Source organism: Gigantopelta aegis, chromosome 1, assembly GCF_016097555.1.
Source record: "Gigantopelta aegis isolate Gae_Host chromosome 1, Gae_host_genome, whole genome shotgun sequence".
NCBI lineage: Eukaryota > Metazoa > Mollusca > Gastropoda > Neomphalida > Peltospiridae > Gigantopelta > Gigantopelta aegis.
This window is the reverse complement of record NC_054699.1, coordinates 11,136,320-11,149,304: the sequence shown is the minus strand read 5'-3', so window position 1 is coordinate 11,149,304 and position 12,985 is coordinate 11,136,320. Positions and strand designations below refer to the sequence as shown.

Genomic DNA, 12,985 nt, shown 5'->3' with positions numbered 1-12,985 from the left:
CTGTCTCCCCGCTATATCTAGTGGTAGTATAGCTACAATGTATGTCTGTAGGTGTGTAAACATAGTAAACATGATCAATATCTACTCAGTGTACACACACACACAAGCAACTTGATCAGCCTTATAACTTCCTTTGTGTTTGACTTACCTTTTCTACTGAATTCACAGAACATAATACCACATTTACATTTGAGCCATACAAACATACCAGTCAGTACCAGTGGTGCATGTATGTATATATTAAAAGTATTCACAAGTGCATGTACATATATATATAATCTATATATATATATACATATTGCTTCTTGTTCTAGAAATAATTTGTCATATATACATGTACATGAATATGTACAGAATTAGATGTGAAAGTAAGTTAATGTTAGTGACCAATGACACAGTGTCTGTTTTTTTATGTTTATATTGAGGTGTCAGTAAACAGTTCGTTCGTTTGTTCTTTTGTTTGTTCGTTCATTCATTGCAGTACATTTCATTCATTCATTGCAGTACTTTTTAAGAACATTTTGTTTTTGTCTTTTTGCAGATGAAATCCGAACTTGCAAGTTTGAGAGCACGAAGTCAAACAATCTCATTAAGAGTCTGGAGCTGAAACTGAACAAGACTGTGGTAAATATTTCAAACTGTTAAACTTAATCACACCTGGCCATAACAGTCAATATTTCATTCCCCAGTTGCATAAATAATGGTGGAAAAACCATTAAAAATGTTCCAAATTGAAATCATGTGTGGTTGTCTGTGGGAAAGTGCATTGAAAATAAGAGCATCACTTGCTGATTTTTGGTAGCCTTCCCCTCCCCCACTCACTCGCTTAGTTTCTCATTGTGTGTGTGTATGTGTTTGTCTCTCTCTCTCTCAATATCTCTGTCTCTTCCTCCCCTTCTCTCTCTCTCCCCCTCCATATCTCTTCAGTCTCTCTCTCTCTCTTTCTCTCTCTCTCTCTCTCTCTCTCTTCCTCCCCTTCTCTTTCTCTCTCTCCCCCTCCATATCTCTTCAGCCTCTCTCTCTCTCTCTCTCTCTCTCTCTCTCTCTCTCTCTCTCTCTCTCTCTCTCTCTCTCTCTCTCTCTCTCCATATCTCTTCAGCCTCTCTCTCTCTCCCAAGTGACAAAATACTATATGTTAAATATCAAATACTAGTAGCGTTCAATATCAAATACTAGTAGCCATGGTTTAAAATGTGCTGAGGTGTAATTATACAGATATTCCTTCCCCTTTCATGTGACATTAGTACATTTACTTCACAATGTATGCCCATCGACTCCATTTAAGTAGCTTGCAGTTGTCTCATGCCAATACCATTCACTTTCTTCACTATGCCCTCCCCTCCCCTCCCCAAATTCTGCTTAAAACTCAGTACCCACAATTCATAGCTATCTGCAGTGCAGCTGTCATGGCTAAGAAAATATTTTATCTTTTTACTAGGCCATCATCCTATGTGCGGTATCTATTTGATTTAAGTAACTGTTGTTTATAGTTATCATCTGTGTACTGTGTACTGTATATCAGCTGTTTAAACATGATATCAGGGAATGTTTTGATTTCAGCACTATAAAGCTTGATGACTACATGGCTTAGGCTGCGTAATTGTTTTGTCCATGATCACAGGCCATATATCGTAATTGTTTCTTGCACTGTTGCAGTCCTATTACAGGTGTACATTATGAAATCTATTGCTGGAGTACAAACTGTAAATTACTAAGACCTTTTCTTTTTGTGATGGTAAACATTGAACTCATCTACCTAATTTCACTGTTTGTATTAAATGTTCAGTGTCCTACTGGCAGTATAAACTGTTTACAAATTGTAATTTGTTTAATTTTTTCAGGGCAAGTTGGAAGTCTATTGGGATATTCTGAAAGAAAATGGTATATAAATAATACTTTTTTAGAAGTCATCTTGTCGGAAACTAAATCAGTTAATTGGATGGGCGGGATGTAGCCCAGTTGTAAAGCATTCGCTTGATACGTGGTTAGTCTGGGATCGATCCCCATCGGTGGGTCCATTGGGCTATTTCTCGCTCCAGCCAGTGCACCACGACTGTAATATCAAAGGCCATGGTATGTGTTATCCTGTCTGTGGGATGGCGCATATAAAAGATCCCTTGCTGTTAATTGAAAAGAATAGTCCATGAAATGGCAACAGCGGGTTTCCTCTCTCAATATTTGTGTGGTCCTTAACCATATGTCCGACGCCATATCACTGTAAATACAATGTGTTGAGTGCATTGTTAAATAAAACATTTCCTTCCTTCCTTCCTTCTTCTAATTGGTATCTCAGGGATGTCATTAAAATATATTTCTTAATGAGAACATCATGAATTATTTATAGCATCACATGACCCAGTTGCCACAGCTAGACCATGCATTGAAATAAGCACAACTGAAGTTGACTGCTCTGTGATATATAAGTTAACCCAAGACTGATTGCTCTGTGATTCTGAAGTTAACTGGAAGCACAAGCAAAATGAATAAGTTTCATTTGAATAAGATGTTTAAAGTTATTTTAACCCATGTTTTTTAGAGGACAAGTAAAAAACCGAATATCACATTTGTGTCGGTTAGATACCTTTCATGTTACAGCTTGTTTGAAAACATAGCCATGCTTTTGTTTGTTAAATACAGTTTATAATATTCTCTACGTATCCCAGCTGACAATTTAGGAGTGAGTTGGTGGTTTTATCACACTGATTTTGTCTAATGTCTGTAAAGTCAAAAAGTGAGTTATCAGTAATACATTACTGTGTAATTGACAATTAAATTAAAAAAAATTACCTACATTTCTCACAAACTATATCTTCTAGATCTCCTCTGCACACAAATGAATAAACTAAAATGTATTCATGCAAGTTGACCTTTATAATGAGTTTCTATTTCAATTGCTATGTTTCAGGACTGGTTCCCAAGGGAGATAAGAGACCAAGTCAGGCAAACATTGTGGATGTAGACACTCCCTATGAAGGTATGCTCTTAATTGCCAATGGCAGTTCTCATGTGTGGGAAACTGTAGCAGATATCCTTCTCTAAAACTATATGTCAGAATTACCAAACGTTGGACATCCAATAGCCGATGATTAATTAATCAATGTGCTCTAGTGATATCATTAAGCAAAACAAACTTTCTCAAGTGTGGGGTGGAGTGAGGTGGTGGGGGTTGAGGTCACTACTATAATTAATATTTTATGACTGTTGGGTCTGCACACAACAGTAAATCCTTGTCCAGTCCATATCTTGTACTTCACCGGTACTCTTGTTCACAGAGCTATAGCCCTTGAATTTAAGAGATGCAAAAATGTGTTGGGCCCGGTAGGGTACATATATTTCTTTAACAGTACTCTCAAAATATAATATACAGTGGAACCTTGTTAGTCCGGACAGTATGGTTATTACAAAAAATGTCCGTATTAACGAATTTCCGGATTACTGAAATGTACGTGATGAGTAACCTCCCTTGATTCGCAAACAAAATAAAAACGACACATTTGATTTTTAGAACCAAACATTTCTTCAACCAGTTTTGTTCTGTTGATCCGCCTCGTGTGAATAAGTCGCTATTTGCATGTTCGTGAGGCCATTCTACTATTCAGTAGTATACTGCCAGGTGCTTGTCTTAGAAAATGCGATTAAATAAAATGAAATACTGTTTAAGACATGTTGCATTGTTGAGACTAAATGTTTGATTACTAGCGACAACAAGTTTTAAATTTTATTAGTCGTGTTTTGTCGTACCGGTTAATATTGTAAATCTAGGCCACATGGTTGAGTTAATTTCCACGAAGTGGGTACGTTGTTGAGGAATGCATATTGTTTCTCACTTATATACAATCATTATTAGTTTAAAGTTTCTACGTTTACAGATTATATTTTAATCATATTAAATGGCGAAATTATAATTCATTTCTGCTATATCTACTGATATAATATAAACGTCAACATGGTACATCCCTCCACCCCTAGCACAGAAATACAACTCTCTCAAAACCGGTGTGAACCTGAATGAGCATTGTTCCACTTGTGAAAGAGTCGCAAGCCAGTGTTTTGATAGGAATAACATATAAAGACGTTACCTTTGTCTTTATTTTGGGTGACTGACAATACTCTTGAGTTGGACACCAAAACAATTATGAACAGTATTCAGTAAGAAATCATACAGGTAAGTTAGGAGGGTAGTTATAAAACGAGGTCATGGGGTACCGTAGGGTATGATCAAGAGTTACCCACTTTTAAAAATAAAATACTCTTCTTTTTTTTTCATAAAATAAAACAGCCAGTCTGGTCATAGATAAAAGAAATTATATTTAAAAAACCAAACAAACACTTGTGAACACTTGTGCTCTATCCTACTAACACTAAATAAACATGACCGGCCTCGGTGGCGTCGTGGTAGGCCATCGGTCTACAGGCTGGTAGGTACTGGGTTCGGATCCCAGTCGAGGCATGGGCTTTTTAATCCAGATACCGACTCCAAACCCTGAGCGAGTGCTCCACAAGGCTCAATGGGTAGGTGTAAACCACTTGCACCGACCAGTGATCCATAACTGGTTCAACAAAGGCCATGGTTTGTGCTATCCTGCCTGTGGGAAGCGCAAATAAAAGATCCCTTGCTGCTAATCGCAAAGAGTAGCCCATGTAGTGGCAACAGCGGGTTTCCTCTCAAAATCTGTGTGCTCCTTAACCATATGTCTGACGCCATATAACCGTAAATAAAATGTGTTGAGTGCGTCGTTAAATAAAACATTTCTTTCTTTCTTTCTTTCTTTCTTTCTAAATAAACACAGGTGAATAGTTAATAAACTGCGGTGTGAAATCCCGTGCAGCCATTTTATCTCTGTCGATTCCTTGATCGTTAATTGGCGGATTACTTTTATGTTCAGTCAGTGGCGACCAGTCAAACGAAGCAATTTGCCTTTACTTTTTACATTTGGTTCAGAATTATGACCATCCGGTTCCGGAAGCTGAATATGTGGATTAATGAATAACTTTACTGAGTGGTCGTTTCGTTTTGCTAAAAAAAACGTCCGTAAGGTGAGGATTCCGGACTACTGGAGTCCGGACTAACGAGGTTCCACTGTACTAACAATATTTTTTTGTTCTAGGAGTATTTCCAAGAAGTGGCAGGAGACGCCATAGGTCACGTGTTATCGACACAGAAGAGGATTCCATGCAGGAAGGTAGAGACACACAGTGAACATTGCTCACACAACCACCTCATCAAAATGTTTACAAAGAATTACTCCTTCACCATGTTAAAATATTTATGGAAATTTACTCCGACTCAATATATTTGAGCTATGACCTCATCTCGATATTTGTGGCAATGTGCTGTATTTTTGTTATTTAGATTTTTATGGTAATTTGCTCCTTTAACTTCATTAAAATATGCAAATTTAGTCTTATCACATCAGGGGCGGGATGTAGCCCAGTGATAAAATGCTCGCTTGGTGCACAGTCCATCTAGGGTCGATCCCCATTTGTGGGGCTATCGGTCTATTTCTCATTCCAGCCAGTGAACCACGATCTGTGGGGTGGTGTATATAAAAGATCCCTTGCTACTAATCGAAACAAATTGTAGCAGGTTTTCTCTCTAAAACTATTTTCGGAATTACTAAATGTTTTTCATCCAATAGCTAATGATTAATAAATTAACATGCTCTAGTGGTGTCATTAAACAAAATAAACTAACTTTCACTGTTACACTTTTTTATTATTATTTTTTTTTAAAATAAAGTTAAAACATTTATGGAAATTTGTTCAGACTCAATGAGATATTTATGAAATTTGAGCTATGACCTCATTAAGATATTTGTGGCAATGTGCTCTCTTTCTTTATTTAGATTTTTTTGGTGATTTGCTCTTTAACTTCATTAAAATATGAAAATTTACTCTTACATGTATCACATCATAAAAATATTCATGGCAAATTGCTCTATCATATCATTAAAATATTCTAGGAAATTTTTTATATCATCTCTGAGTCGACAAATATACATGAACATTTATTTTATTAATTCATAGAAATGTCACAGAAATTTACTCTTATCACTTCATTTAAATATTCATGCAAATTTACTTGGTTATGTCAATAAAATATTTATGTGAATTTATACCATCACGTCATGGAAATAAAATTCATGAAATTTGACTTTATCACTTCATTAAAATAGTTGTAGAAATGTACTCAATCAACATTTTATTTAAAATTTAGTTTGTAACTTCGTAAAAATATGAAATATTTAGACTTTTCCTGTCATTACCTTATCAAAATATGAATGGAAGTGCATTCTATCCTCAGAGAGGAACTCATCATTCTCAAAGATGTTTTTGGCAAGATAATTTATATTTTATATTATTTTAATTTAATTTTGATATTAAACTACCAATTAATATGTAATGTGTATGTTACTGATGTGTTGTATGAAGGGAAAACACGAACAACTCGACAGGGGTTTCGGGTTTATTCTCGATCATCAGTCGTGTGGGATATGAAGATCCCTGGTTCCAAACATACGTATATACAAATACACACACAAACAAAGACCCTGAAATAACAAAAAGGGAATATTTAAAATCACACACTTATATATAGAAATCTCAGTTATAATACGTCTTAAAATTAATTACACACTTAACATTCAGAATTATATACTAGCCTGTGTTATCACACTGACCTTTTAAGCATATAAAGAGAATATCTTATCCAACCAAATATTCATACATTAAATTCAATACATCATTGAATTTAAGGAATCATAAATTAACATAGAAATCACTGATTACACATAGAACACTATTTAATACATTGAATGTCCTTTTCTAAAGAAACACTATAAAATCACTTTAAACATATTTCATAAATACAAAGCTAAATAAACCATAGCCTGTCTACAAATAGTTTACCTACCGACTGTGGGTCGGGTCTTTACAGAAGCATAATGCTGGTTGTCACCTACATGATTGTGGCACCTAATAATAAAATAAAGTCCATTAAGTACACATAAATCCATACGTGTACACATACTAATTAAACAACTATCTCATAATAACTTAGTTATTATGTTACTTTATTAAATATTGTAAATTAGATAGTATAATCATTTATACTAGAAAGTATAGACTTTAACCTATTCTACTAGCTATTCTATAAATATAACGTAACCATTTAATAAAAAGCTAATCAAGCTAAATCACAATGTTATATTTAACATAACTACAATACTATTACTATATTATTAATCACTAAATCTCCTAATCTCATTTCTTGATTAAAATAAGTAATTAAAACAGGTAGTTAATGTGTAAACCATGTACAATATGTATTTACCTTTAAAATTCTCTGTGAATGTTAGTTGCTGGGAGTAAAAGCTTGTCTTCTCATAAAATGGTCTGTTCTCCTTGAATGTCATAAAGTTTCTGCCCAGGAGAACACAGAAACAATGATACTGGGCTTGCAAGAACTGAGTTGTCAGTGAGCACAGAAAACCAGAGAAAGCAAGAACACAAAGAAAGCCTACACAGATATAACCTGACAGAATAAAACTATGTGAACAGTGTTTTAAAATAGTATGTGTGTAGTGAATGTAGTTTAAAACACCCGGTTACATGTATATTAATAAAATAAGATAAAAATTGATATGGTTTACTCATACACTTAACTGAAATACACTTAACATTTAATACTAGTCTTGTATATTTGACATAAACATTTTGGTATGATTATTGTACAATTTTCCACTTTTTTTCATTTCCAGTACCGTTCAGAAGGATTGAAAAGTCGACGAGACAGTCTGTCAGTTCTGAGTCACCACCATTGAATCCAACACAAGAAGAAGGTATGTACTGGTTTGCTTTTTGCATACAGTTACAATTTTTATTTTTTTACTTTTTATTTTAATTAAAAAAGGACAAAATAAGCATGCCTATTGTGTATTATTTTTTTAAAGTGCCATCATCAACTTTTTGTGTTTGGCACCAATTGTCAGTTTCATGTTTAACTCTATTTCTCACAAACATCCTAGATGTTTTGACATCCAATAGCCGATGATTAATAAATCAGTATGCTCTAGTCGTGTCGTTAAACAAAACAAACAATTTAGCTTTTCATTTTGAAAATCACTATTTGCAGAATAATTATAAAATTGATTGTATATTTTGACTCCTGCATAGAGAATGCATACATTTTAAAGGGGCAGACCCTAGTTTTTAAACACTACAGCATATTTTTCACTATTAAAGCTGTTTATGATCACTGAAATCAAACATTACTTAAATTTTATTGTTTAGGTTATCCATTTTCATAGAACCGAAGTGTGTCTGGTCATCCTGTTGTTTCTACCGGCCTCGGTGGCGTCGTGGCAGGCCATCGGTCTACAGGCTGGTAGGTACTGGGTTCGGATCCCAGTTGAGGCATGGGATTTTTAATCCAGATACCGACTCCAAACCCTGAGTGAGTGCTCCGCAAGGCTCAATGGGTAGGTGTAAACCACTTGCACCGACCAGTGATCCATAACTGGTTCAACAAAGGCCATGGTTTGTGCTATCCTGCCTGTGGGAAGCGCAAATAAAAGATCCCTTGCTGCCTGTCGTAAAAAGAGTAGCCTATGTGGCGACAGCGGGTTTCCTCTAAAAACAGTGTCAGAATGACCATATGTTTGACGTCCAATAGCCGATGATAAGATAAAAAATCAATGTGCTCTAGCGGCGTCGTTAAATAAAACAAACTTTACTTTTCCTGTTCTTTCTAATACCACAAAAATGCATTTTTCATATTTTTAAAAATGCATATGCGTCTGAGAAATAGCAGTTATTGTTTTGAGTTCTAGTGTATCTTTTAAGGATATTATCTGGTTCTAACGTTACAGACTCTTGTTTCACTCTGTTGTAACTTTATCTAAGTGTGTTACAGGTTTGTAGATTTACTAAACTTATTGTCCATTTTTACGTGTGGAAACAGGAAATTACGCCTTTATGTTGGGTGGAATACATTGTTTTTTTTCTACAGGTACATTAATTGAAAAAAATAGAAAACAAACTACTGAAAGCCCTCTGCCAAATGACTCAATCAATGATGTTAATGATGATGACAACAACGACGATGATGATGATGATGATTTTGATGCTGTTTCCATATCAAGTGAACACTCATTCAAGTTCACCATGTCTCCAATGGTTCAAATGTTGTCTCCCCTTCCTCCATCTCCTGCAAGACTGCAGGTAAAAACCTTTCAAACTGATGTCTAAAAATGTTACATTTTTCTTACAGTTTATGACAGGACATTATGATTTTGACTTCATATACAAAAAATGTATATATACATGTACATCTTACCATAATTTCACTTCAAATCTATGTTTTGTATATATGCTCAATTTGATTTTTTAATTAATATGTTTTTCAAATATATGTAGTAAGATGTATTCATAATCACCTGGGTGGTACACAGCCCAGTGGTAAAGCGCTTGCTTGATGAGTGGTTGGTGTGGGATCGATCCCCATTGGTGGGCCCATTGGGCTATTTCTCATTCCAGCCCATGCACCACGAATGGTATATCAAAAGGCCCTGGTATGTGCTATCCTGTCTGTGGGGTGGTGCATATAAAAGATCCCTTGCTGCTAATGATAAATGTAGTGTGTTTCCTCACTAAGACTATATGTCAAGATTACCAAATGTTTGACATCAAATAGCCGATGATTAATAAATCCATGTGCTCTAGTGGTGGTGTTAAACAAAACAAACTAAATCATAATCATCTAGCAAAAAAAAAATTACATGCAATATTTATATTGAAAATTGTATTTTGTTGGAAAACATAAAGCAACAAGGACTAGTGATTAATTATTCCTACAATAGGGATATGTAAAATAATGTCATTTGATATACATGTTGTTGTGATAGGTCTATACATTTTTCAGTAGTGATGTCATTTGATTTAAAGGGACATTCATGAGTTTGTTGCATTGTAAAATGTTTCCGACTAATAAAATATTTCTACGATTAAACTTACATATAAAATATATTTTCTTGTTTAGAATATCAGTGTCTGTATATTCAATGTGTTTCTGGTTGTCTTAATATTTGTAAGAAGCCCAAATTGGATTTTGTCTTCAAATAATTTTATACGTATGAATTTTTTTTTTTACGAAATAAAATGAAATTTAACCTAGTACAAATATTAGAACGATCAGAAACAAGTTTAATATACAGCCATTAATATTTTATGCAGAAAAATATATTTGATATGTAATTACAATTGTTAAAAAGTTTCTGTTACAGTCAATAACATCTTTAAAATGGCAGCAAACTCAGGAATGTCCCTTTAAAAGACAGTTCCTGTAATAGGTATATACATTTTCCAGTAGAGATGTCATTTAATTTAAGAGACAGTAGCAGTGATTGGTGCATACATTTCTCAATAGTGATGTCATCAAATTTAAGAGACGCTTGCTGTGATTGGTGCATACATTTTTACCTTAAAGCTGGTTTCCTTTGACTACATATTAATGACCAAAATTTTTTAACATTCAGTAGCAGATGGTTAATAAAAAACAAAAAGCAAGTAGTTAGTTAAATAAGACAATTTTTAATTTAATTAATTTTTTTCAGAATGCTAGTGACGAGTCAAGTAGTGAGAATGACGACGAAGACACAGAGATTGTTACAGCTTTTAATAACGATTATCCCAGTGATGAGGCCAACGATACTTCTACGCCTGAACTAGATCCATGTTTGGAGACTGCTGACAACAACCTGTTTGATCCTATACAGTCTACTCCAATCAAATCACCTGTTCAAAATGAGGCAGCCAATCAGAACATAATAAACACAATACACTCAAGTTTCAAACTACAAGAGGAAAAAGAATTATGTGCCAAAAGATTTGACTGTACTGATGGTGATATTGATATGAATGCAGATCTAGGTTTATCTTCTGTTTTAGTTTCTGAAAAGGAAAATATTTCCAAGTCTAGCACAGAGGAAGAAAGACTTTTTACAGTTCATGAAAATGAAAATGTTTGCTTGTCAAACATCAAAAAAGGAAAACTGTCTCTTGGTAAGAATTGTGTGGGTTCTTCAAACGTTAATAAATCTAATTCTATTTCTGAAATGAACAGACATAATTCCAATACAGCTGATGTGGAGAATGATATTGGCAGCAAAGTGGAAGATGAATGTTCATCAAAAAATGCCAGTACAATGTTTCAGCAAAGTTTAGAAAATAATGCATCTGGAACAAAAAAGGAGGAAAATACAACGAAATTGAAAAGCACAAATCCTAACATCGATGATGAAGATTCATCTCTGTCCTTTGTGTTCGAGAGTACTAACAAAAACAATGAAACCACAGCGAAATCGGAAAATACTCTCGACTCAAAATCTGTTGATTCTACCAATGAAGTTAAGGTATGTTCGAAGAAGGAAACGAAACTAGGAATGATGTTCAATGATTATGAAAAGAATATTGAGAACAATGCTGATTTGAACAATAGAGCAGAAGGAATGTTTGAGGATTCTGTAGACAGTGCAAATGTTCAGTTGTCTGACAAGGATTCAGAAGATACGACTGGATCCAGAACTAAAACAATCATTCTTCCAAACATTATAATGATGATTTAAGTGAAAACACGAACAACATCTCTGAAAATGAGGAATATTCACCACACACAACGAAGCAAGAACAAAATAAGTTTCCAACCATTGAGCATTCTGATAAAGAAAACAATTACGATGTCAAGGTTGCTGATGCCACACCAGAAGGAAAACAAAAAGGGTATTTGGTTGAGTTGGGAAGCAAGATGAAAACCAAAACTGAAGTCAGTACAGAGGTAAGGTTTACAAAGTCTGATGTCATTGCAGAAACAAAGTTTACCAAGTCCAGTGTCACTTCAGAAACAAGCTTTACAAAGTGTGATGCTACTTCAGAAGTGAAGTCTGCTACAGAAAAGACTAAACCTGATTTATGTTTGTCTGGCAGAAGAGACAGTAAATTAGAAAGCAGCAGTTCAGAAGAAGAAATTATCAGTCCTGTGATAAGAAAGACTGGACGGGTTATACAGTCAGATCCAGACTCTAGCGGAGAATCGGAAACAATCTCCAAAGCTGTACCCACTGTGAAGAGAAGAAATACAGGTAGGCAGAAAAGCAAAGAGCATGGACACATTAGGCTAGAGTTGAGAAGAGTCACGTCTTTACCGTTCGATGTGGATCATTTGGCAAAGGATCGGGAGGCGTTTAAACCCAGCAGGCTCAGTCAGGATAGTAGTGATTCCGAAGATGAGCTTCCGTTATCGAAAATAGTTTCAAAACTCAGAACATCTCCAGGAATAAAACGTTCAGTTGAAAGTGCCACCGACACTAATGTATTGAAGGAGACTAACAATAAGGTAAAGAGTGCCAAAGTCGGTGATCTGGAGAATGAAAGGAGTGATGTAGAACGTTCTGAAACCCAACCCACATTGAATAACAATTTGAAGAAGGTAGACAGTAAAAAGAGCAGTGTGGAAAGCGGTATTGTTTCAGACAATAAAACATCACAGAAATACATGCAGCCATCTTGTGATTCACTGAAATCTGTCGGAAAGCAAAAGGCAGCAAGAAAAGCACCAAAATTGAGTAGCCAGAGTCGAGTTGTATCGGCAGAATTCTGTGACACAACGTCTGATAGTGAAGATAATACTGAAACTCTTGACTTGAAGCATAATAAACATGAAAAACAATCGCCTAATTTGGAAAACCAAAATAAAAGAGTTGATTCTGATTTTGATGGTAATGATGATGCATTGGTTGACAATGATATGGATTCCAGCAAAGAAATGTCTTCTTGTCAGAATATGGTTGAAGCACATAGAAGATTCAAAAGATCATTAAGCCAGCCAAGTGTACTGAATCAGCCCATCGTTACCAGAAGGCAGTTACGCTCCAAATCAACTCAGGACAGTGCATCACAACCTGTGCCTTCTGATGGGAGTCTAGTTCTG

At 35.0% G+C, this 12,985-nt stretch overlaps 1 protein-coding gene across 1 annotated transcript in view; it reads left to right on the top strand.

The window, feature by feature from the left end:
* Positions 1-11,792, top strand: part of LOC121370728 (TNF receptor-associated factor family protein DDB_G0272098-like) — a 39,885-nt gene extending 28,093 nt beyond the window's left edge. The window contains exons 5-11 of the mRNA XM_041496158.1: positions 542-624; positions 1,842-1,881; positions 2,906-2,974; positions 5,109-5,183; positions 7,761-7,841; positions 9,011-9,222; positions 10,614-11,792. Of these exons, the coding sequence (XP_041352092.1) occupies positions 542-624; positions 1,842-1,881; positions 2,906-2,974; positions 5,109-5,183; positions 7,761-7,841; positions 9,011-9,222; positions 10,614-11,624 (1,571 nt within the window). The 3' untranslated portion in view covers positions 11,625-11,792. The remainder of the gene's footprint in view (positions 1-541; positions 625-1,841; positions 1,882-2,905; positions 2,975-5,108; positions 5,184-7,760; positions 7,842-9,010; positions 9,223-10,613) is intronic.
* Positions 11,793-12,985: the final 1,193 nt, after the last annotated feature.